At 38.6% G+C, this 24593-nt stretch overlaps 3 protein-coding genes and 1 long non-coding RNA gene across 7 annotated transcripts; 1 reads left to right on the top strand and 3 right to left on the bottom strand.

The window, feature by feature from the left end:
* Nucleotides 1–1098: 1098 nt before the first annotated feature.
* On the bottom strand, nucleotides 1099–3242 carry LOC130710289 (berberine bridge enzyme-like 21). Its single transcript, XM_057559497.1, has one exon. The coding sequence runs from the start codon at nucleotides 3138–3140 to the stop codon at nucleotides 1521–1523; it is 1620 nt and encodes a 539-aa protein (XP_057415480.1). The 5' UTR covers nucleotides 3141–3242; the 3' UTR covers nucleotides 1099–1520.
* Nucleotides 3243–3994: 752 nt separating this feature from the next.
* Nucleotides 3995–6986, bottom strand: LOC130710288 (berberine bridge enzyme-like 21). Of its 4 annotated transcripts, none has more exons than XM_057559496.1 (3): nucleotides 6856–6986; nucleotides 4705–6255; nucleotides 3995–4611 (listed from the first exon to the last, which is right to left on the bottom strand). In XM_057559496.1, the coding sequence occupies exons 1-3, from the start codon at nucleotides 6869–6871 to the stop codon at nucleotides 4499–4501; spliced, it is 1680 nt and encodes a 559-aa protein (XP_057415479.1). In that variant the 5' UTR covers nucleotides 6872–6986; the 3' UTR covers nucleotides 3995–4498. The 4 variants fall into 4 exon arrangements, with proteins under 4 accessions (XP_057415479.1, XP_057415478.1, XP_057415477.1 ...); XM_057559495.1 differs by lacking the exon at nucleotides 6856–6986 and having other exon boundaries at nucleotides 3995–4438; nucleotides 4532–4611; nucleotides 4705–6495; XM_057559494.1 differs by lacking the exon at nucleotides 6856–6986 and having other exon boundaries at nucleotides 3995–4451; nucleotides 4532–4611; nucleotides 4705–6495.
* A 495-nt stretch (nucleotides 6987–7481) lies between these two features.
* On the bottom strand, nucleotides 7482–9537 carry LOC130710287 (pentatricopeptide repeat-containing protein At2g03880, mitochondrial). Its single transcript, XM_057559492.1, has one exon. The coding sequence runs from the start codon at nucleotides 9381–9383 to the stop codon at nucleotides 7485–7487; it is 1899 nt and encodes a 632-aa protein (XP_057415475.1). The 5' UTR covers nucleotides 9384–9537; the 3' UTR covers nucleotides 7482–7484.
* Nucleotides 9538–18163: 8626 nt separating this feature from the next.
* Nucleotides 18164–19398, top strand: LOC130710096 (uncharacterized). The gene is made up of 2 exons (XR_009010288.1): nucleotides 18164–18334; nucleotides 19116–19398. It is a non-coding gene; the product is annotated as an uncharacterized LOC130710096 (long non-coding RNA).
* Nucleotides 19399–24593: the final 5195 nt, after the last annotated feature.

Consider the following 24593-nt stretch of genomic DNA (forward strand, 5'->3'; position numbering starts at 1 on the left):
TTCAGAGGGTTTTGTTCTCAAGTTGCTTTGAGTTTGAATAAACTTTTTTTCCCCCAAAAATAATGGTGCTAGACATCATGGCTGTACGTATTATATATCCTTATGTTCGTGTCAAATTTTTTGGCTGAAGCTAGTTCATGAAAGTTAGTGTCGGCTAATTTGACGCTGATGAATTAAACATTGTTTTTGTTTTGTTTTAGGATTGGTGATAACAGACGCTAATATTGGTTCACATTGCAAAGTAGGTAATGAATGAGTTATTTGCTCTGCTTGAAAGTTTTAGATTTTCTTCGTGTTTCCCTCGGCATTATCCCATGGGTCCTCGCTGTGACTCTCCCCAACAAGAGTGTCAACATAACAGTACCTCTCACACATGATGTTTCTGTGCGGTTTGGATAAATCATATGTTGATGCATCCAAAGACCATAACAGTACTCTCTTTTTTTGAACGTAATGATTAATTGACTCTACTCATGTCTAATTTTGCATTGTCAAATATGATGCAGAGCAAAAGCATTTAAGATATAATCCGACAATCGAAATCAGACCTTATAGAGAAACACATGAGCATCAAATTTCTATAAACAACGTAAAGTGAGGCATTCTACCAAACCACAAAAGAGCCATATCCAGCCTCTGCAATCGCACTTCTCCATAAAAACAAAAAAACAACCTTAGAATTTTACAAGACAGCCTGCGAGCAGGGGTCTCAGTATAGAACATCACGTGCTACAATTTTATGACTCCAGTTAAAATTTCTATTTCCAAATCACAAACAAGATTAAAAAAACCCTCCCATTATTTTACCTTTACAAGCCATGTTTACACAATTCAATAGATGGACAAACAGGATTGACAATACATATTATCCGAGGCTATTTTAATTGTAGTCGTATTAAGCTACGCATTTTATCAGACACAACGAACTATTTCATGAAGTCATATGACTTTTTAACATTTTTAATAATTAATAGGTACAGAACTCTGAATGATTACAATAGACAAGTTCGATTCGGTTTAAACTTTTGGGGGGCAAAGAAGTGATTATGAATTCGAAATTATGGATGAATTGAACTTTATCCTTAGTAATATCCACAATTTTCTATTAAAAAAAATCAATTTCATTAATCCATGCTCAGCAATCTCAGTGGCATCCCCCAATGATTTCCTATCAAGGACATTATCAACATAATCAATTAGAGCATCCAAAACATTATCCACTACCTGTTCTTCTGTTCTGGATGTACTAACCTAATAAACTCGTACAAAAGTCTTTACCTTATTTATTTACTAATTTGACCTAACCTGTTTTATAGGCTAGGCCGAGCCCCCACGAACGACCGGACATATATCCACCCAGGCTTGTTAATAGCGCACCATAGCGGTTCCATAGCGCTATAGCTTAGCACCCTGGGGTTCACCGCTACTCCACTTGAAATACCATTTTTTTGGTTTGCCGCTACGCTACGCTATCCGTCATTAACAACCTTGTTTCCAGCACACTTTCTCGGTTAGGTTCCCTATGCCTTGGTTGGAAGTGATGGGATGCTTTGTTCATTCCAGAAAAAGTTTTCTGGGTCAACTGCAGTCTTAACCTTCACCAACCTTTCAAAATTTCTGTTGAAGTACTTGATCCCATAAACCTCTCCATCTCTGTAACTCTCCTTACCATGGCTACTGATACCAATATCAAGGTCCCTATAATTGAAGTAGGAACTCCTTGGATTCTTGGACACAAAAGGGGTCATGTAACTGGACAACATTCTAACCTGACCTACAAAATTCTTCTCTGCAGCATCCCCTGGCTCCTGCCAACTCACACTGTACTGAATTTTGTACAGAAACCCTGACCTATAAGGAAAAGGTGTAGCATCAGAAGCAATCTCATTCATTTTTCCTCCATAAGGATTGAAAATAAGCTCAGCCTTTCCCAGCTCAATCATCTTCTTCAATATCCAATTCAACCCATCTTTGGAAATTGGACTTTGCACATAATCAGATTTCTTCTTGCCGAAATGTGTTGTGTAATGGTTCCTGTCAAGCAATGCTTCCAATGAGGACCCATCATTGAAATTAGCCCACCAGAACACAGAATCAATCCATCTCATTTCCTTGCAATTTTCCTTCTTCAGTCCAAGCATAGGAAACTCCTTTTGCAACTTTGTGACAATTTCTTCAGCCCCTCCAAGAAACAAAGCCAAAACTGAGACTTTAATAGTTTTCTGCCCCTTCACAACATTGGATCTCACAGGCTGCAAAGCCAGCCTCATGAAAAGCCTTTCATCTGTGTTTGGAGCAACATGCTGCCATTGGAAAACAAGATCAGTGGCATTCTGCTCCAAACTCTTGTCAATTTGAAAAATTGTAACTTTTTCTGGCACTGGAACAAGCTTAACAGTGTATGATAAAATGACTCCAAAACTTGCTCCTCCACCTCCTCTAATAGCCCAGAAAAGATCTTCCCCCATTGCTTTTTTATCAAGAATCCTACCTTTGACATCAACAATTTTGGCATCAACTACATTATCAACAGATAACCCATATTTTCTCATCATGTTACCATACCCTCCTCCACTCAAATGTCCACCAACACCAACAGTGGGACACACCCCTGCAGGAAAGCCATGAACTTTACTCTTCTCCCAAATTCTATAATAAACTTGTCCAAGACTAGCACCAGATTGAATCACTGCAATCTCATTTTGCACATCCACAGTGATGTCCTGAAAATTGAACATGTCAAGGATGATGAAGGAAACCTGTGAGACATATGAAATGCCTTCAAAGTCATGGCCTCCACTCCTGATTTTGAGCTGAACACCAATGCTTTTGGCGCAAATTACAGTGGCCTGGACTTGGTTTTCATGCAGAGGGGTGATGATGAGTAATGGTTTTGGGGTGGAGGGGGTGCTGAACTTGGAATTTCGAACAAAGGCTTTAAGAACAGAATTGTATGATGCATTGGTTTGGGAATAGACTATGTTGGAAACTTGATCTTGTGGGTTTGTGTGGCTTTTAAGACATTGAACAAAAGTGACATACAAGGATTCTCTTGATGGAGATTCCAGAGAGTAAGAGACATGAAGCAGAAGAAGAAAAACAATAACAGAAAGAAGTGGCAGAGAATTTGATTCTTCCATGGGTTCAATTCTGGAAAAAATTTAGTATAGTGGTGTTAGTGAAGTAGGTATGGCTTTATGCAGAAGAAGACATATAATGGACCACAGTTATAATGGTATTCTATTCCTATGTCTCATAATTGAGTTCTGCTGCCAACAACCCAAGTGGTGATATTTTTATTTTTCCTACTCATACAAATTCCATTTCACAACTCAAAGATGCCAAGTTGCCAACAGTTTGCTTCTGTGTTTATCCTACACGTACTCATTTTCTAGATTTATTCGTGGACTTCATGCTCCAGGCTAACATGCAAATATCTCACGACATATTTGTGTCTCATTTAAAAGAAAACACAGCACACATTTGCATACATTTTAATTATTATGCATATTATTTTGATATTTTATTTGATTCAGTATCGGTAAAAAATCTTCCTTAATAATTAAATCTTGATACTTACTAGAGTAATGCATCATTCAATGTTTAATACCTGTAGTAGGTAGAATGTGGATAACTTCAACAAACATGTCACAATACTATGATTTAAAAAATTAATTCTCTCTTAAGTTTTTGTATATTAAACTGATTTCTACATTGTCTTGAAGTTTAACATGAGTTTTTTCTAAGACACTTAATTAAAATCCAAAATAGATACTCCAACGACACTTGCATCATATAACAACAACAGAGCTTGCAATACTATAAATAAATCACTATAAAGCAGGGCATGCTCACTTAAGCTTCCATGAGACTAAGGGTGCGTTTGGGTTTGGGAAAACAAATCAATTAAGCGCTTGTGGCAATAACCGCTTATCGCATAAGCGCTTATTTATAAGCTACTTTGAGAATTCTATTGGAATAAGCTGAAAATAGGTTATAGGTAAGCATAAACTCTTATTCATAAGCTAACCTGAATCTTGGTTCACCTAGGATTGCTTTGTAAGTCTCTTAACAAGGAGAAGAATAAAGACTAAAGAGTGTCCTCTACATAGTTCAGGTATTGAAGCATTGAACATATTCTCTCAAAGACATGTAAAAATTTTGGAATGTTATTACCACATGTCAGAAAGCAAGATACACTTTACTTGTTATGAAAGGATGGTATAATCGAAATGTCCACTAGTCAGCTTCCTCTAATCACAGAACTATGTAAGCTGCTACAAACCAAATACAGAGGAGTGGTACTTCTTTATAACAATCGGTGTCTAATCCTTTTCATCCTGAACTGAAACCGAATGTCGATGTGTAAATCCTACTCAGCATACCCATTTCCGGGGGCGAATTTCTTCGCAAAGACAGCTTACTATCAGATTTTAAGCTGCAAAGTTTAGCTTGTTCATAGGAAACTTCAGTCTAAGTCCATGTAAGGCTACAATAATCATATGAACAATTCAAGGATGAGGAACCATACCAACGTTACCATTAGTTTCCTAGGTAAGCTGGAGTATAGCATTTTTCCAGCACCGGATTTATTGCCACCAGGGTCCAACCCTGCAATAAGAGTGAAGGAAACACATTCAAACATAGAATTATAATCAAATTAGTTACAAAATCGGTTTCATTGTTTTATTCTCTTTTACTTACGCGGGCGAGTTGGAATACTCTGTTCATTCCTGAAGAAGTTTTCAGGATCAACTACAGTCTTGATCTTGACCAACCTCTCAAAATTGTTATTGAAGTACTTGACCCCATAACCAGCTCCTTCTTCATAACTATTCTTTCCAAAATGGTTAGTACCAATGTCAAGGTCCCTGTAATTTAAGAAGGCGCTTCTAGGACTATTGGACACAAATGGGGTCATGTAACTATATAGCTCTCTTGCCTGATTTGTAAAATTATTCTCTGCATCAGCTCCCGGTTCGCCCCAATTCACCGAGTATTGAATCTTGAACAGGTTCCCAGCGCGGTGAGGAAATGGGGTAGCTTCAGATGGGATCTCATTCATTTTTCCTCCATAAGGATTGAAAACACATCCTGTTTTTCCCAATTCAATCATCTTCGTCCATATCCCTTCCAACCCATCTTTCGAAATCGGTTTCTGCACATAATCAGATTTCCTCTTGTGCAAACTCGCGGAGTTTGTGTTCCGGTCAAGCAGGACCTCTGGTTCTGCTGTACCATTGTCAAAACTAGCCCACCAAAGCACAGAATTAATCCAACTCATTTCAGAACAATTTTCCTTATTTAAACCAAGAGCAGGAAACTCCTTACCCAACAGATTGACAAGCTCATCAGAACCACCAAGAAAGAAAGCAATAACAGTGGCCCTGATGGTTTTGGCCCTCATGGTTTTCTTCCCTTTCACAACCTTAGAACTCACAGGCTGCAAGAGCAGCCTCAAGAAAAGCCTATCGTCGGTGCGAGGCGCAACCTGCTGCCACTGTAAAACAAGCTCAGTAGCATTCTGTTCTAAAGTCTTTGCAACCCGAAAAACAGTCACAATCTCCGGTACCGGAACCAACTTAACAGTGAATGATAAGATGACTCCAAAACTTGCTCCTCCCCCTCCTCTAACAGCCCAGAAAAGGTCCTCCCCCATGGCATTCTTATCAAGAATCCTACCATTGACATCAACAATTCTTGCATCAATAACATGATCAACAGATAACCCATGTTTTCTAATCATGTTACCATACCCTCCTCCACTGAAATGGCCACCACCAACACCAACAGTAGGACAAACCCCAGCAGGAAAGCCATGAACTTTACTCTTCTCCCAAATCCTATAATAAAACTCTCCAACAGTAGCACCAGCTTGAACCACAGCAATCTCATTTTGTACATCCACAGTGATATTCCGGAACTGGAACAAGTCAAGTATAATGAAGGGTTGATCAGAGACATATGAAATACCTTCAAGGTCATGTCCACCACTTCTGATTCTGAGTTGAATCCCAATGGTTTTGGCACAAACAACAGCACCCTGGACTTGAGATTCTTGCAGAGGGGTGACAATGAGTAAGGGTTTTGGAGTTGAAGTTGTGTTGAACCGAGCATTGCGGATATAGGCTTGGAGAACAGAAGAAAAGGAAGAGTTGGTTTGAGTAAAGACTATGTTGGAGACTTGGTCTGGAAATTTTGTGTAGTTTGTTAGGCACTGGAGGAAAGGGGTGTACACCGACTCTGATGTTGGGGCTGCAACCGAAACAGATGCATTAAGAAGAAAAAATAGAAGAAAAATCACTGAAAAATGGTTCAAAAAACTTGATTTTCCCATTGGTTTGATGAAATGAATTGGTGTTAAGTGTGGAAAAAGTTATTGGAGTGTAACTGAGGGTTTTTAGTTACTTCTGGAAAAGACTAGTTTCTCTTCCACCGTTCCCAACATTTGAAGATAACGACAGAGTTGTTCGGAAAGCAAATTTCATCTTGTCTCAACTCTCATATGAATAATAAATAAAATTAACTGACACGTTGTTGATAGTTGGTTAAGCTATTAATCTATGAACTAGATGAGCACAGGGAAATAGAAACAAGTTTTTTTTTTTCAAACTTCAAAGTGAATAGATAAATGCAACCGAGGCAGTAAAATAATTCTTTGCTTTTTATGTTATATTGTGATACATGAACAATAAAATTGGTATTATAATCTAACTAATTATATTATAACTCTTTTTTCATACTTCAATCTAGAACAATATTTCTAGGCAAAATATGATTGGCTGATTGCAAATATGAGAACCTCAAGTACAAAAACAAAAGGCAGTGGGTCTACCGTAGGTTGGTCAATCTCACCTTGATGAGCCACCATCAACTTCTAACTTTCTGGCAATGAATTCTATGTTGAATTTGTAGTTCACATTACAATAGTCCACAGAACCTTCATGTAATATTCAGAGCCATCATTCTTCAGAATAAGATAACAGGGTATGAATCCCTTCCTTTATTACAAAGGGATATTAAAAAACATTATAAAACTATTTGCAAATTGATTCTTTAATAACCTCCCAGTGGTAGTGGTAAAAGATTGCTTGGATCCCATCTGAACCACAAGCTTTAAAGCCACCATAGCATATGAAAGACTCTTGATTTCACCCCCTCTACAACTCAGCAACCTCACCTTCTTCAGCATTTCCTTCGAAACCCCAATGCACCAGAAACAGTCAGATTTTGCTCCACCAAGCCAAAGTGTCGATAACAGTTCAACAGCCCCCCTGAACCTTCAATGATCGACCACACTAAATGTCACCCATCTGCATTCTAGGTTCTGTAACCACCATCTAAAGTTCCTGCATTCTAGATTCTTGTTGCGACAGCTGCAAGCTTTATTCTTCTATGAATATTTGTTGATTGTAGATTTAACTAAGCTGCTTTGAGATTGAGCCCAGTGGCATTCTGCCTTGGTCTTATATGCCTCTGATTTGCTACCAATAATCACCACATGAGCAGACCCCATCTCGAAAATGATGGTATCGAATAGGGTCTCTAATTACAATGTGCCGCTGCTCTAGCTTTGCTATAAGTTTTGCAAATATATGACAATCTCCACAGATCCTTAAGTTCTTCCATACTCTAATAGTTTTCTCCTTTGGAAAGCTCATGATGCCAAAAACAATTGCCAGTTTCTCACTGTGGTGTCGAAGGGAGTCTTCTCTCTGTTCCCCTTCAAGATCTTGTAGAACAAAATTTGTGTCTGGAACATAACCAGCACCAGTTAGTCTACTGATAAACTGGTTCAACTGTCTGCTGATCTCGTCTATTTGTGGATGCGATTTGTCTCCCAAAATAAAAGCATGTATTTGTTTATCGACTTCGATCCAGCTGCACCCAGGTTCTTTCCTTATCCCTTTTACTCTCATAGTCCTCCGAACTTCTGCAACATCATTCCACATTTTTGAATTTGCATAAGTATTAGATAACAATACATAGGCTCCTGTGTCCTCTGCATCCAACTTTAGAATCTCCTTAGCAGCATATGTGGCTAAATCCACATTCCGATGTGCCCTACAAGCATCAAGCAGAGTCCTCCACGTCACAACATCTGGCTTGCAATTCATTTCATGAATTAACTTAACCATGTCATCAAGCTTCCCAGCTCTTCCAAGAAGATCAAGCATGCAACCATAGTGTTCTCTTCCAGGATCTATCCCGTAAAGGTTCTTCATAGATCGAAAATAGTGCCAACCATCATCTACCAGCCCTGCATGACTACACGCAAATAGTACCCCAAGAATTGTGATATAGTTTGGTCTTGGACCCATGACTTTCATGGAATCAAATAACTTAAGTGCCTCCAAGCTGAAGCCATTTTGTGCTAACCCCGCAATCATGGTGCTCCACGAGATCACATCTTTCACAACCATCCGATTGAAAATGAACTTTGCATCCTCCAAACTACCACACTTACAATACATATCTAAAAGTGCATTGTGAAGGATAAGATCTTGGTCAAACTTCAACACATGTACATGTGCCTGCCTCCCTAACTCTAACAATGACATACCAGTACACGCTCTCAGAACACTTGTAAGTGTAGACTGATCAGCCGGAAAGCCCGCTCTCCTCATTTTCTTGTAAAGGTATAAAGCTTCATCCCCATCACTGTGCTGAGCAAAAGCAGCAATAATGGAATTCCAAACAACACGATCTCCGGTCACCATCTCCTTAAAAACACTCAGAGCTTCCAACAGCTCACCCAATTTGGAGTAAACATCAATAAGGGCACTCCGAACAAACACATCAGACTCCAACCCAACTTTCAAAATGCTAGAATGTATCTGTTTGATATCAGATAAGTACTCACACGCTCTCAAAACAGAAGAGAAAGTAAACATGTTTGGCATGACACCTTCCCTAAGCATAAAAACCAAGAGCTTCATCGCCCGGTCATTGAGCTTAACAGAAGAGTAAGCAGATATCATGGTCGTCCACGAAACCACATTTCGTTCAGGCATTTCATCAAACACTACCTGTGCCTCCTCCAAGAGGTTGAATTTCACATACATGTTGAGGAGGGTGTTGATCAAAAACGTTTTTGGCAGGTACCCATTTGAGAATATGTGGCGATGAACGCGCTTGCCTTCTCTGACAGCCCCATGAGCCAAACAACACTTGATAAGCTCGGCATACGTGATGGCATCAGCCTTGACTCCGTGTCTTTCCATGGAATCCAAGGCTTGCATTGCTCTGGGAAGGTCTCTCTGGTGGCAGAGGTTGAGAAGTGAAGGCGGTTCTGCGGGCACACTGGGTGGTGATGCAGCACCTGAACAACATCGCGACAAAGTTGTTTGCAACAACCTTAAGCGCTTCGAAAGAGCTTTCATAGGTTCGGTTCGCTAGTTTAGTTAGTTGGCTTTTTTCTCATGTTAAGGACAACGACACTAAAGCATTTTTAAGAAGAGCTTCAATAACAAACGAGGGTGGTAAACGTCATTCGCGTCTCGCAGACCCCTCCCTTGAAGCATGTTTCGCCAAACAACTGCCGCATTGCAAGCGCTTATGATATAAGTGCTTATACTCACAAAATACTTATATTTATTTCATAAAAATTGGACTAGTGAGGATTCGAATTTGTAATAATTAAGTATTACACTATGTCATGCTTGACTAGATTAATTCTTTTGGATTAAAAAAAAAAACAGAGACTTTAGAGGAAAAGGAATGCACTTCATCAATATATATATTAATAAAATGATATAAGGTATGATATCTAAAATGATATAAATTAATAAAAAAATATAATTTCAACTTATAGGAAGAGGATGAAAGAAGATTTGCAAGGTTCAACATAAAGGAAGATGATCATGATAAGAAAAAAAAAACTTAGAAGATCTCCTAGAGTTGCAAGTTAAACTTAAAAACCCTTGTTTCAAATCGTTGATCGAATAACATAAACAAACTTAAAAATAATACGTTATTAGTTCATGGAGTCATTGAACTTTTTTTTTATAGGCAAATGTTAGTTGTTAGTAAATTAGTACAAATTATCCCTCTCAAGGTTCGAACCCTAGCCGTTCACCTGTAATTACCTTTAGCTCAACCATGTGAGCTACCCACCCCACCCCAATCATTGAACTTAAATTTTTAAAAATTGCAATAATAAATTCTCCGTCTTTCTTCAACAAAATAACAAAATTATAACTTAAAATACTATATAAGGTACTACACCCAAAAAAAATCTGAATACGATAGAATTCACTAAGGGCTCGTTTGGTGGTCAGGATAGGATAAGAACAAGATGTAATAAATGATTGGATAAGGACAAGATATGATAGGAGCAGGATAGACTCTTATCCTATCCTGTGTTTGATGTAGACAGGATATTAATATGATATGATAGAAACAATGAAAAATGTATCAATTTTTTCTTTGAAATAAAAAATTCATAATATTCATAAACTGATATCATATCCTGTCAGGATAATTTCTATCCTAACTCCCCCATCCAGATAACTTTTACACATGATAAACATGATCAGATAAGGGACAAGATAATATTATCATATCTTGTACTTGTAGGCGCAACAAACAACATATTACAACAGGATAAATGTTAAATAGGTTTTTTTTTCTTTCTTTTATTTTAGTTTTATTTTATTTATTAGGTCTTTTTTATTTTCTGGTTTAGAGTAATTAACATGGTCAGTTTCAAGCCTTAATGATGGAGCACTAATGTTGATGATGAATGAATTTGAGGTTACATTTGTATTGATGAGTGGTTGATGATATCGTATGGCTATCGATGAGATTTCTAGTGGTTTGAGGAGTTTTAAAGTAGGTTTTAATGGCATTTGAAGTGCCTTGATCATTGAAGTTAGAAAGTAAAGATAGAAGATTAGAGGTTATGAAAGTTTGGAAGTGGAAAAGACATATGATGCTCATCGCAACAAAATTCAAGAATCCACCGCTACAGCGCTCACGCACTGACCATCACCGCAGCGGTGCTGGTATCCCAGGATGGCTCGTCAAGCCACCGTAGCAGCACTCATGCACTGAACCATCACCGCATCAGCGCTCACACACTGTCATTTTTCTTGTTTTATATATCAGACTTGGAGACTTGTTAGACTTACATCTTCGTTTGGAGATACTCTTGGAGCATTCTCAAATTATTTTTCTTGTCTTCTTAGTTATTTATATGACCATGATCAGCTAAATTCTCTTGTATAGTTCTGATAATGTTTTAAACTTTAGTTTTCTTATATGAATTTAGCTTTCTTTCAATGAAGCTTTGCTCTAATTATAATTCTTCTTTAATGCATGCAAGATACTAAGCTTTTATTTGCACAAAAAGTAGTTTTGTAGAGATTAGAAAACTAAGCTTAGATTGATTGATTGTCTATCACTTAGGTATAAGGATAGAAATTGGTTTTGTTGGCCTAATTTCAAAGCTTAATTCTTAAATGGATTGACTATGTACTAAGGCATTAGGCTTAGCATCTGAAATTGAATGATTTACTTGATTAAGGTATTAATAAGTAAATGTAACAACTATATAACATCATAGAAGGAGTTCTAATGTTCATATAAAGACTCAGTTGTAAGAAACATAGTTGGACTAAGTGAAACTTTGCCCAGGGTACTTCAATATCTGAATTATAATTCTTGCTTTTGATCATAAGTGTTTTCAACACTACAAAACTTCAAACTTATATTGTTCTCCTTTTCACATTCTAAACACTAAACTCTCAGAAGAAATTGTTAAACAACTATCCTTGTGGTTTGATATCTTTGTATTACTTCGAGCAATCTGTACGCTTGCGGATTGGCTATCAAATAAAATATAACACAAATAAATTAATAAAATATCTGCAAAATAATCTAAGCAATATATTCATAAAATCCAAAGAAATTTAAAATAGTCAAACGACAAACATAAGGTTTAAAAAGACAGAGCTTCAATTGGCGAAGAAGTCTTTAATGAAACTCATAAACTCATCGCGAAGGGCATCAAACTTCTTCTCCAATCTTTCCTCCACCTTCTTTATGTCCTCCTCCATTGGTGAAGTTTCCTTCGAATCCTCCTCCTTAGACGAAGTTGAAAGATCCACCAAGTCCACTCCTAATCCTTCATCGCGGATAATCTCCGGCGAGGGAAGGTTGAAGCTCACTTCTCCCACATGGAATTCATTGATCGTCTTGCCGTCGATACCTTTAGTTGTGAACTGAAATGGACCACTATATGTTGCCCTCCGCGTGCTTACGTCAAAGGTCCAAGCGGTAGGGTCATCATGCTTGTATAGCTTAAACTTCACTGAATGGTTCTCCATCGTCTAACAGCGTTAAGAGCTTAAACAACAAGTAACAAATATAAAGGGTTAACTTAAACAAGTCAAATCATATAAAGGATAAGGCATGCTATATATTCAAATTCATGTTGTGATAAGATAAGAAACAACTTTATCCTACAATTCAAATAAGATAACAACAAAAATATTATAGTCAAAATATAAACAAGATATCAACAAATTCAAATGTCAGTATCCTATAGCACAACTATATGCAACTACCAATTTGGATCGATCAAGTACGTCTCTTAATACAGGACAATCACGTAGAACAATCACCATCATATCGTCACTTCAATAATTAAGAACACCTCGGAGAGATGAAACAATTGCCTGGAACAAATAACCATCACATTGTCACTTCAAGTCTCAAGCCCTATATGCTCAAAATTAGTCCATCAACAAATCGTGACTCATGGCTGCATCTCCAACAAGTTTCAAGAGAATATCAAAGCATGATAACCTCCAAATATTCCAGCAGGAACAAGCCTCATTAAACATGCTCAAAATCTCATAAAAGTAGTCTCAATAATTAAGGTGTTACCACAAAAATTTCAGCAACTAAAATCATTGATTAATTCATGTTATTTTCGCATATAGACATCAAATTAATAGGCATAAATCTTAAATAATTCCAATCTGCAATCAAGTGAATAAATCATGTTATAATTGCATATAAAAAAAACAAAGGAAAAGAACATAGGCTTTCCTTTGTGCTTAGAACACAAAAGGAAAAGAACCTAAAAGTTATAAAGCACCAAGAAGAGAACATATAGGAACATCAATTTGAATTGACTGAAACCACATGAGAGTGGAATAACAATTGAATAAAAAAAAAGTCAAGTTGAATGTTAACTGAATAATAATACGAAAATTTCAACCTAATCAAATATCGCAATAACCATCAAGAGCGATGGAAAATCTCCAATATAAAAAAAATTAAGCGATGGAGAATTTCTGATCCAAGATCTATACTAGAAGTTAGAACACTAATGAAATCAAAATAAATTATGAACCTCTTGAAGACACTGACAATTATCGCATGATTTGCTGGATATATGATGTCATGAACAAACTTGCACTCCTCCTATTAGAACAAAAAGGAAAAGCAAACATACAGGAACGTCAATTAAAACTGAATGAAACCATATCAGAATTGAATAATACCAAAAAAATAAACGTCAAATTGAATTTTTAATTGAGTCACAATATAAAAAGTTCAACGCAATCAAATATCTTCATAACCATCAAGAGCGATGAAAATTTATGATTCGAGCAAAATTTGAGCGATGGAGAATTTTCAATCTGAGATCTATACTAAAATTCAAAACACCAATGAAATCAAAATAAATTACACACCTCTTGAAGATACTAACAATTATCGCACAATCTACTTGCAATGAAATGTCATGGACAAACGTGCACTATACCTTCCCCTCTCTCTAGTTGAGTTTGAGCAAAATGTGCAACTAGAGCATAAGAGAGAAGAAAGGGATCTTGACATGTATATAACATAACTAACCCTAGTTTTCACTAATTGGGCTTAATGTATAGGTTAGGTCACTTCAACAGTAATTGGGCTTAAGCCCAATAAGTAGGCTTTTTAAACCAATTTTGTTAGGGTTTGATTACTCAATTAGCAAAGTGAACAGAGGAAATAACAACTTGTTCTCTTCATTAATGATTCATGAGTGGGTGAAGAAGTCTGTTCAAACTCCAAACCAAAGCATTGAGTAAACCTTTCGAAAATGCTGGTTGGAAGGTTTGAAAACCTACACCAAACTCCAAACATATATATTATTAATTTACATGAGAAGTGTATTGGTTAAGCTTAAAATTAAACCATCTTTTAATAATTGTATATTACTCCCTCCGTTCCTATATAACTGACACTATTTTCGGCTGAATTTTGTTCTTAAATATCTGCAACTTTACAAAGTTCAAGAGAACATTAATTATACTTTACCAATTGTACCCTTCATTTATTGGTGATAGGAAAGTTGAAAATTTAGAATTAATAAGAGAGATAAAGGATATAATAGGAAGTTATATAGTAATTTTAATAAAACAAGAACATTAATTGTTATATCTTAATACTTGTGCAACAACCTTAAAGTGTCAATCATATAGGAACGGAGGAATCTGGATCCTCTCCAGCAAATAATATTGTCCAGCCCCTCCAGCAGTAACATTGGCCATTAGATGCATCTGATGGCTCATAAAATTAACTACAATAAAACACCTAAATATTTATTAGACATTAAATGACAGCCCTATGATACATCTAACGGTTCAAAAATAAAAGGAAAAATATGTTTGCTATTGTATCCTTATCGCAACAGAACCTGTACTTCCTCTGTCCCCACCTCCACTGACGGAGACTCTCCTCCGTTGTTCCGTTCTTCCCCACCCTCTTCCGCTGGAGTTGGTGAACGAGAGATGAGTTGCATTTACTCTTAGCACCACCGTCAACTGGTTAGATGTGTATTAGATTTAGATGTGTATTACCCAAGATCTAGTACTGCAACTTAATCCTTTTTCGAACTTTTTTGAAACACAGAACAATAAATTCAAGAACGCAATAGTAAGGATTGGAATTCGTTAGTTTAGGAATATTGTATCAATTGAATTGAAGTTGGTATGCAGATTGGTTAATATTGCTCTTCCCACCACTTGGATTGGACATTGATGAGAAAGAGGCACAAATGAACAAAAATGAAAAGCAGAGGTGATGATGATTCATGGAGAAATATGAGCGCTCACATGCGAGAGAGAAGAAAATGTGAATTGGGTTTTATTTTGGAACCGTTGGATGTATCGAAGGACTGTCAAAAAATGTCTAATAAATATTTAAGTGTTTTATTGTAGTTAATTTTATGAGCCATCAGATGCATCTAATGGCCAATGTTACTGCTGGAGGGGCTGGACAATATTATTTGCTGGAGAGGATCCAGATTCTTTTCAGGAACGGAGGGAGTAATAGATTTACTTATTTACATATGTCGTCTCTCATATGCTTTGGAACTTTGAAGATGGAAGAGAAGATCAAGCTCTAGATTCTAACTGCAATCAAACACTCCCTAAGAGATGAGAATAACATAACCTTCTTTTTGTTGGGGTTGATTGCAATGTAAGTCCCACATTGCTAATGAAGGAAAAAAAAAGATCAAGTTATGCATCTTGGAGAAGTCTCACATCGCTTAGATTAGTGAGGGGTGGGAGGGTCCAAAACTATATCTAGGGATCTCAGGCTCCTTGTTTCAATACACCAAAACACCAAAGATGTAGTACCTGAAAACACTTTAAGTTTATATTTGTGTTTTCTTTTTCTCTTATGCTCTTGTTTTAGAGCATTGTGAGATGTAGTTCAAATATTTACTTTGGAGAGTGTGGGTGTACTGGGGTTATGGGGTGGTTGAGAATGAAGTCTATGTGTTGTAATAATTTTCACATAGTGTTTATTCTCTGGTTGTCGGTTTTGACAACAGTCGTGGTTTTTTCTCCGGTTTTGGAGTTTCCACGTTATATTCTTGTGTTGTTGATTGCGCTCCTGGTTTATTTTACTTCTTCGGCTGTGTTATTTTCTAACAGTGGTATCAGAGCTTCCGGTTCGATGGATATCATTTTGTGTGGTATTGCGAAGGTGCTGAAGAAGTGTGACATTGTGAAGTGTTGTTTTGGAAGGTTCTGGCTGGGAACCAACCTGGTGCATGGTTTACTGTCGGTTTGCAGCTGCGATGATGCTGTGATGGAGGAGCTGATGCAATCACGATTACAGAAGGCGTTATGGGCATGAAGTTGTCCAGGTGGCACACGGGCATTGGTTGATATAGATGCAAGGTGTGTGATGATAGCGTGCGGGCATTGGTTGGCGTTGATGCAAGGTACGTGGTTATGTCGATGGCTGATGAACTTCCGGAGAAAGCCAACATGGAAATTGCACCATAAATTTTCAGCAAGGTTTCGGCATGTGGAAATTCTTGGAATGGTTTAGTTCCAAGTGAAGAAAATTCTTGGGATGGTTTAGTTCCAAGTGTAGTATACTCTTTTATGGTGGAGTATGATAATTCAATTTGTCGGTATATAGACAATGAGAATTATGTTTGTCGGTGAAGACAATGATTGTCGGTGAAGACAATGAAGACTGAAGGTCATTACAATCAAGGTGGAGATTGTTGGGGTTGATTGCAATGTAAGTCCCACATTGCTAATGAAGGAGAAAAAAGATCAAGTTATGCATCTTGGAGAAGTCCCACATCGCTTAGATTAGTGAGGGGTGGAAGGGTCCAAGACTATATATAGGGATCTCAGGCTCCTTGTTTCAATACACCAAAACACCTAAGATGTAGTACCTGAAAACACTTTAAGTTTATATTTGTGTTTTCTTTTTCTCTTATGCTCTTGTTTTAGAGCATTGTGAGATGTAGTTCAAATATTTACTTTGGAGAGTGTGGGTGTACTGGGTTATGGGGTGGTTGAGAGTGAAGTCTATGTGTTGTAACAATTTTCACATAGTGTTTATTCTCTGGTTGTCGGTTTTGACAACGGTCGTGGTTTTTTCTCCGGTTTTGGAGTTTCCACGTTATATTCTTGTGTTGTTGATTGCGCTCCTGGTTTATTTTACTTCTTCAGCTGTGTTATTTCATAACAGTGGAGATTGTTGAGAATTCAAGTGCGGAGTTAGAGTCCCACATTGGTTAAGTTTGGGTGAGGAGAAGACTTTATAAGAGATGTGACCCATAAACCTAATGCCTTAAGGTTTTGGGTTAAGATGTGGCGTCGAGATCTCTTGGTGTCTTGCTCCTCGGCCCATGGGCTCCCCTTGTCTCCCCCAACAAGTGGTATCAGAGCCGATGGTTGGTGTAGCCATGGTTACGACTCCTTGTGTCGAAAGTCTTCCTAGCGGTGTGGCTAGGCGGCGGGTTCCGTTGACGCGGTGAAGCGAACGACGATGCAAGAGTGGATAAGCTTTCGCGGAGGGGGGGCATGATAATGTGGGGGTGACTCGCACTTGAGGGGGAGATTGTTGAGAATTCAAGTGCGGAGTTGGAGTCCCACATTGGTTAAGTTTGGGTGAGGATAAGACTTTATAAGAGTTGTGACCCATAAACCTAATGCCTTAAGGTTTTGGGTTAAGATGTGGCGTCGAGATCTCTTGGTGTCTTGCTCCTCGGCCCATGGACTCCCCTGTCTCCCCCAACACTTTTCTCTTCAAGCTCGTATTTTCCTAATATTTTCTGTTATGACAAGATACCAACGAAGAGAAAAAAATAAAAATATCAAGTCGGGAATTGAGCATTAGAATGCAGACGTCAATATTGGAAAAAGTAAAGGCACTTTATACTCTTTGTGTATTTTCTCTTTTTAAAAATATAAACTTTGACATATAATTTGTTTGATTAAATTAACTAGAACTTTGTGCAAGATTGGGATTATAAAAAAAAATAAAAAAAATAGGAAACTAGACCTAGACAAAACTTGAGCTATAGCATCAACCATCAACGAAAGAATAAACTCTTGGGGAGGATTTGCACAAACCCTAAGGATTTTCCCCCCAATGTTTTACAAGCTAACAATATAACTCGTGTGCAATTGGAGTTGAGCGCCTTGGAACCTTCACAAAACAAGCCCAAAGGATAGTAAGATGAGAGTTAACGTTGATTGTTTGCATTTCGAACGGCCATAAACAATCATATTCTAACGGATATATTGTAACAATAGTATTATATCGGATATATTCTAACAATATTGCAACGGTCATATACCAATAATCATATTATTGATTGTCATTATCTAACAATATCAACCTTTGTATTTATAAATTTCAATCCAATTTTTAAAGCGAGACATTCAATTCATGTATTCCCTCTCACATTTATCCATGTCTATCCTTTTTCTAAATGCTATGCGTCTTTCCGAAATACCAAATGGATACAAGGGATCTTCATTCCTCCTTCAACCGTACCTATCACACACCTTTTCATCTGGTATTTTTCCTTCTACATTTATTTTTGTATCTATAAATATTTCCTTTTTTTACTATCTTTCTTTTCTCATTCTCTGAATATTACTTGAACTTTATTTCCTCCTTCTCTACCAAGCATAGTCTTCTTTCTATCGCGATCATGGTCAGATTTTCGTTACCTATTTTGCTTCATCATTTTACATACACTCCTAGAATATATATTCGTGTATATTCTTTCTCTACAATTTCAACTTATATAACAAACCAATAGAACGAGAAAATATTTATCTTTGTTCTCTTTAAGTGGTTTGCAGGTTTGGAGAATGTGTTTCCCGACCCTGACAGGTTTGAAAAGAACAGAACATTAAAACAGACAAAATTTTATCAAATGATATATATTTTTTTTTTATGTTTTAACTTAATTACTAATATGAGGAAACAGCTAGCAAAATAACAAAGCAACAAATAGTCTATAGATATTCCCAATATTCCAATACAGGATTTAGGATACATTGCCAAAGGATCATGGTTGCCCTATGTTAAGGCTCTGAGTTCTGAACTACACCTGTGACCTAATTTATGGTATAGCTGTAGCTAGCAAGTGGATCACTGTCCACCTTTTTGCTTCCATGGTAACCATCCTTGGTGCAAACTTCATCCGTGGATCTGAACTTGAGACTCATAATTTTTATGCGAGTTGGAAATGAATTGGAGAGATAAGAATTGAAACTGAAAATTAAGCTTGCTGCAAACTGATTCTGTGTGAGTGAGAAACATGTAGCTCTAATTAGTGCCTTTTGTAGGTGAAGCGGAGAGTGGAGGAAAAGGATCTTCCCTAGCATATACCTGGTTACTTTTTAAGTGTTTGCTTTTGCTGACATTCACTTTGTTAAGCTTTTCATTTGTGTTTTCGGAATCTACATGTCAACATATTTGTGTGACATGATGTTTCTGCGCTTTTTTTATATTTTACTTTCATGGACTGCTAGTGGGGCTATATACTTTAATAATGTTTCACCAGCTCATGCTTGTGGTAAAGGTTACTTGATAATTTTATATTTTACGTGTGCCGTTGAAGAGTTCAAAGTGATTTCAGTTCAAAATAATGTTTGATAGATCATTACAATTACAATTGCACTTATTGAATTTGGTAAATGTGTTTTCATACAGAAAGAGCAATTTGTTTGGTACGAATTCAGTCGCGCTATGTGTTACCAATAACTCTTGGGCTTGCCAAATTAGTAGCGAATTCCAAGCTTATGCTCAAAAGGGCTAGACGGCTAGTGCCATCATCGAAGCTATTGATTTGTCCCATCATTAAGCCTTATTTTCTGTTATCGGTTACACCAGTCTTGATTGGAGTTAAAAAAGAAAAAAAAACCCATCATCCACATATAAGAGAGCATCTCTAATGCTAATTTTTATTTTCTAGTTCTTAGCATTATTCATGTGGGTCCGTATTGTCACATGTGCTTAAGCAACTTTCAAGTAATTTTACTCCAACCATGAGTTCTTAGTTCTTACCATTATTCATTTGGTCTCACCAATCTCATTATTTATACTTTTTATTTTCATAAAGTAATAAAATAAAACTCATAAAGTAATTTGGATGGAAGAGAAAAAATAATGTTTTATGCTAAGAACTCAAAAAGTAAAACTCCTTATATAAAAACGGAGTTCTTATTTTTAAGAACTAAGAACTCTATGTCAGCACCTCCAATGGTTAAGTTCTTAGTTCTTAACTCAAAAATAAGAATTAAGAACCTTCCATTGGAGAGGCTCTAATAATAATTGTGAGGGTCTCCTCCTAATATGCATATGTTTATATCTTTTAAGGTCGGACGGGGAGGATTTGACATGCTAATAAGTTTCGCTAGGAAGTTAAGGGCTTGTTTGGTATTTTGTATAGTATAAGGTTTGATAGGCGTTTGGTATAAGGTTGGAAAACACATTCCCGGGAATAATATTTATGGGAATTTGATTGTTGGGAATATCATTCTCGGGTAATATTTATAGGTGTGTTTGGTTAGGATTTAAGATTCCCGGGAATATTTTTAAATTTTATTTAATTTAAAAATTCAAAATGAAAAAAATATTATGAAATTTGTGAGTAGTGGGAAGTTACATTCACTTTCTCATGGGAATGCAAGATTCTCAACCTACTTCATAGGAATCAAATTATGGGAGTTATGGAAGTTATTTCATTTCTGGGAATGCTTTATGCACGACATCCAATTTCCAACCTTATAACAAACACAAGAATATGATTCCCTACCTCCACATTCCCGGGAATGTATTTTTCAACATACCAAACGCCCAATAGTGTAAGACTTGATTAGTATTAGGCCTGATAGTATTACACCTGATAAAAGTTCAATACTATATAATGTTTGGTCAAACACCGTATAACTTATCAGTTCGTTTAAATTAATATAATCTTGTATTTCGTGAAATATTGAATAAAAAGAAAATATAAAAATAATGATGATTTTAGTGGGCGGTGAAGAATGAAGATGGGGTTGCTACCGAGGTCATGAAAACTATGGCAACAACAGTACAGGTGGCAGTGATGGAGGGTGGTAGTTGAGGCAGTGGTGGAGGCGGCGACAACGGTGGTGGTGGTGGTAGTGGTGGATGGTGGTGGTGGATAGTACTATGGTGGAGGCAGGGTTGTAGGCCAGTAAAGGCGGTGGCGGTTCGGGTGGTGGCACCGGCAACGGTGGTGTTGAAAGATGATGCTGATGAAGGTAGTGGTGGTTGAAGTGACAATGGTGGTGGTGGCAGTGGCAATGACGGTAGCGACAATGGTGGCAGTGGTGGAGGTTGGTGGTGGATGCGACGTTAGGGGCCGGGTGACAGTGGTGGTGGCGAAGGTGGACAATGGTGGCAGCGATGGTGGACGGTTGTAGTTTAGCGGTGGATTAAATATTTTCATGTAACTTATAAATCACATTCTTATCATGTATTATCAATCATCTATAGGTTGGATTAGATAATTCATCATGCATTTTAATGTATAAGAGTAGATTGATAGATAAACTTATACAATATAACTAGAAATTAAACCCGTGCGTTGCACGGGTTTGTTTTTAAGTTATGTATCTATTATTTGTAAAATTAATTTTTGTAATATGAAAAATTATTGAATAATAGATAATTAAGAATATGATAAACATATGTAATGTAATTACATTAATGAAGCTCAAAAAAAAATTTATTGTACACTAATTTTTTCGTTTTTTTTTTTGTATAAGAATTTGGTACCGGTCACTCTTTGGATATACCACAGATTCGAGATTTAGTCACAATTAAGGCTCATCATCCCTCCCCCAGAGTGTATTGTGTGGGGATTGAACCCGAGAGCTTTTTACACACACTCAGCCTGCGTTGCCAACTGAACTACCCCTCTTGAGTTAATTTTTTTGTATATTAAAACCCATATTTAATATTTTATGTTTCTTTAATAAAAATTATTTTCAATTTATTTGGTGATTATATGTTTAAATAGTAATGCACTCTCAATATTAAGTAAAATGATGGAAATATATAATTAGAGTTGAATAATTTAGTCCGTGTTTGTGTAAAATCATCTATAAAAGTAAAAAGACTTTTGTAATATGGTGTTCTAGCAATGAACATTGAAGAAAGGTACAGTACCAAAGGGTAGAGAGATTGAGCTAGAGAGAGAGAGTTAGAGAGTGAATGCTGAATTTCAAGTGTGTATTTCTCCAAATGAGCCAAAAGTCCCTTACAATTGATGACTACCTCCTATTTATAGGGCTTGGGCTCTACCTATTGGGCTGATTGGGCCTCCGGAGTCGAGGCCCAACCCAAGGCCAAGCTCCCGCTCTTTGGCGAGCTAACCCCTGTGCGTTGCCCCTCTAGGGGCTCGCCCAGTCCACAAGTCCACAAGACACCGAGCGCGAAGTATGAGAGCTGAGTGTGTCTTTTAAATGTCTTTACATGTATCCCATAATACATCGGGATCTAAGCTGCCAACATGGCTTGAGAAAGAATAAATAAGCTATATCGCCAACATGGCGTAAATGAAAGGAAACAAGCATTTTTGGTCTTGGTGATCAACCCAAACCGGCGAGTCCACAAGTCCACCAGCGGCGAGGGCGATCGCTTCATACCGGCGAGTCCACAAGCCCACGAACGGCGAGAGCGATCACTCCGTACCGGCAATTGGTTGGAGCAGGTGAGCGATCATTCCCCGATGAGAAAGGTGGCGAGTATTGACCAGGTACTGATCACCCCAGTGTCGGCTGGCGATGTCCCTGGCGAGCGACTAAACTTTAATGCTAGTACTAATTGTTAGGCGGTGGCGTTTGGCTTCTATGAAGGCGAGGTCCTTCGCGCTTCTTCTTATTTAAAAATCCTTCAAATCCTTAACTGCTCCACGTGGCGCGTCTGTTACATCAGTTTTCCTCTTTCTCCGGAACCGTCACTTCACTTTTCATAACTGTCCCATCACGCGCAGTAACTCCCCATTACATCCCATTATGCGCAATAACCCCTCATTACACGCAACCCACTTCCCCAAAAAACCATCATGACTTCCAACCTTCCACACGCGTCCAACACGCGTCACTCTTCCAGCCTCCCCCCTCTCCCTATAAAAACCCTCCTTCCCTACAATCATCCCTTTCCGAAACCTCTCTTCACCTCCCTAATCGCTTACCAAACCCCCTCTGCCAACTTCCGTTCCGGAGCCGTCGCTTATCACCCTTTCCGCTACCCACTCTTCACATCTTACTCCGGTGAGTCCTACTGCCCTCATCTTTGCATCATATACATACTCATCTTTTCCTTTCTTTCATTTCGCTGTCTTCTAAAAATGGCTTCAAATCCTACCTCCTCTAACCACTCCTCTTCTTCCTCCGGAAGCGACCCTGACTCCACCGCCGCCGGCGGCCTCCGTTTAGAGGTCCCAGAGATCCCTCCTTACCGACTAAAAACCTTCGCCACTCTGCCCCTTCCAGTCCAAATAGCTCCCACCCACGAGGCTATAGACCAACCTTCCATTTTCCAGAATAGCGATCTCATTGTGCAATTCGTGAGCTCCCTGGGTGGTTTGTCTAATGACGATGAGTTTAACGCCAAACTCAGAATCTGGATCTGCAGTTCTGAAGATCGCCCCTGGCTTCATAAGCTAAACGGAGACGTAAAGAGATCCCACTTTTTCTTTGCGTACGAATACATGTTTAGCGAGCTCGGAATCAGGCTTCCTTTCTCGCCCTTTGTCCAAACCGTCCTCCGCAACATCAATGCGGCTCCCTGCCAACTTCACCCCAACGCCTGGGTCTTCATTCGGTGCTTTGAAATCTTATGCGCCGCGGTTGGCATTGCCCCATCTCCTACCAGTTTCTTCTACCTCTACGACGTTGACCCCAAGTCCATCAAGAACAGAGGATGGATTTCCTTAAAGGCCCGGGCCGGCCGGAAGTGCCTGCATCCCCACAAAAGTAACGCGAAGTCCTCCTTCGCGCGGAAGTACTTTCGTGTGCCGGTTCACCCCGCCTACCCCGAGGCCTTCACCCTTAGGGACGGGACCGCCCTTTTCCCTCTTTACTGGACGGAGAAGCCCAATGGGATTACCGATCCTTCAGAGGAATCTTTGTCTGCCAACGACAAAGCCTTCCTGAATCTCCTTGCCCCACTTCCCATCCTTGACTGCACCACAGTCCTTGAGGGCGCTGGCCTCTCAAGAACTCCCAAATACTTAGGTTATCCATAGCTTACCTCTATTATCGACATTTTCTTTCTCGTCTCCTATGTTGTCACTGATCCTCTTTTTTTTATTGTTGCAGAAGATATGAAGTTTAGGAATGCCGAGCTCCTGAAGGCCCGCGAGAGGAGAATGGCTCGCTTTTCCCCAAAGTTCAACGCTGAGGGCGACGTGAAAAAGCAGGGCGGTGCCGGGAACCAAGCTGAGGGCGCCAAAGCCCCCAAGAGAAGAAAATTGGCCAAAGTCTCCTCCGTCGCCGGCCCCTCCAACCCCGGCGCTCAGCCCAACACTGCCGCTGCGCCCAAAGGCAAAAATGTCACTGAAGCCTCCGCCGCCGCAGCTACCGAGACAACCACCGTCCTGGCCCCCAAATCTGCTACCGCGGACGTGGCCTCCGCAGCCGCCGCCAAGTCCACTACTGTAGGTGCTACAGCCGCCTCCACCGGTGCTGCAGCTACCTCTGCTGTTCAGCCACCAACCGCTGACACAACCGCCAACATCTCTCAACCCTCAGCTGTTGAGAAACCTGTCACCGTTAATGCCACAGCAG

Source organism: Lotus japonicus, chromosome 4, assembly GCF_012489685.1.
Source record: "Lotus japonicus ecotype B-129 chromosome 4, LjGifu_v1.2".
Taxonomy (NCBI): domain Eukaryota; kingdom Viridiplantae; phylum Streptophyta; class Magnoliopsida; order Fabales; family Fabaceae; genus Lotus; species Lotus japonicus.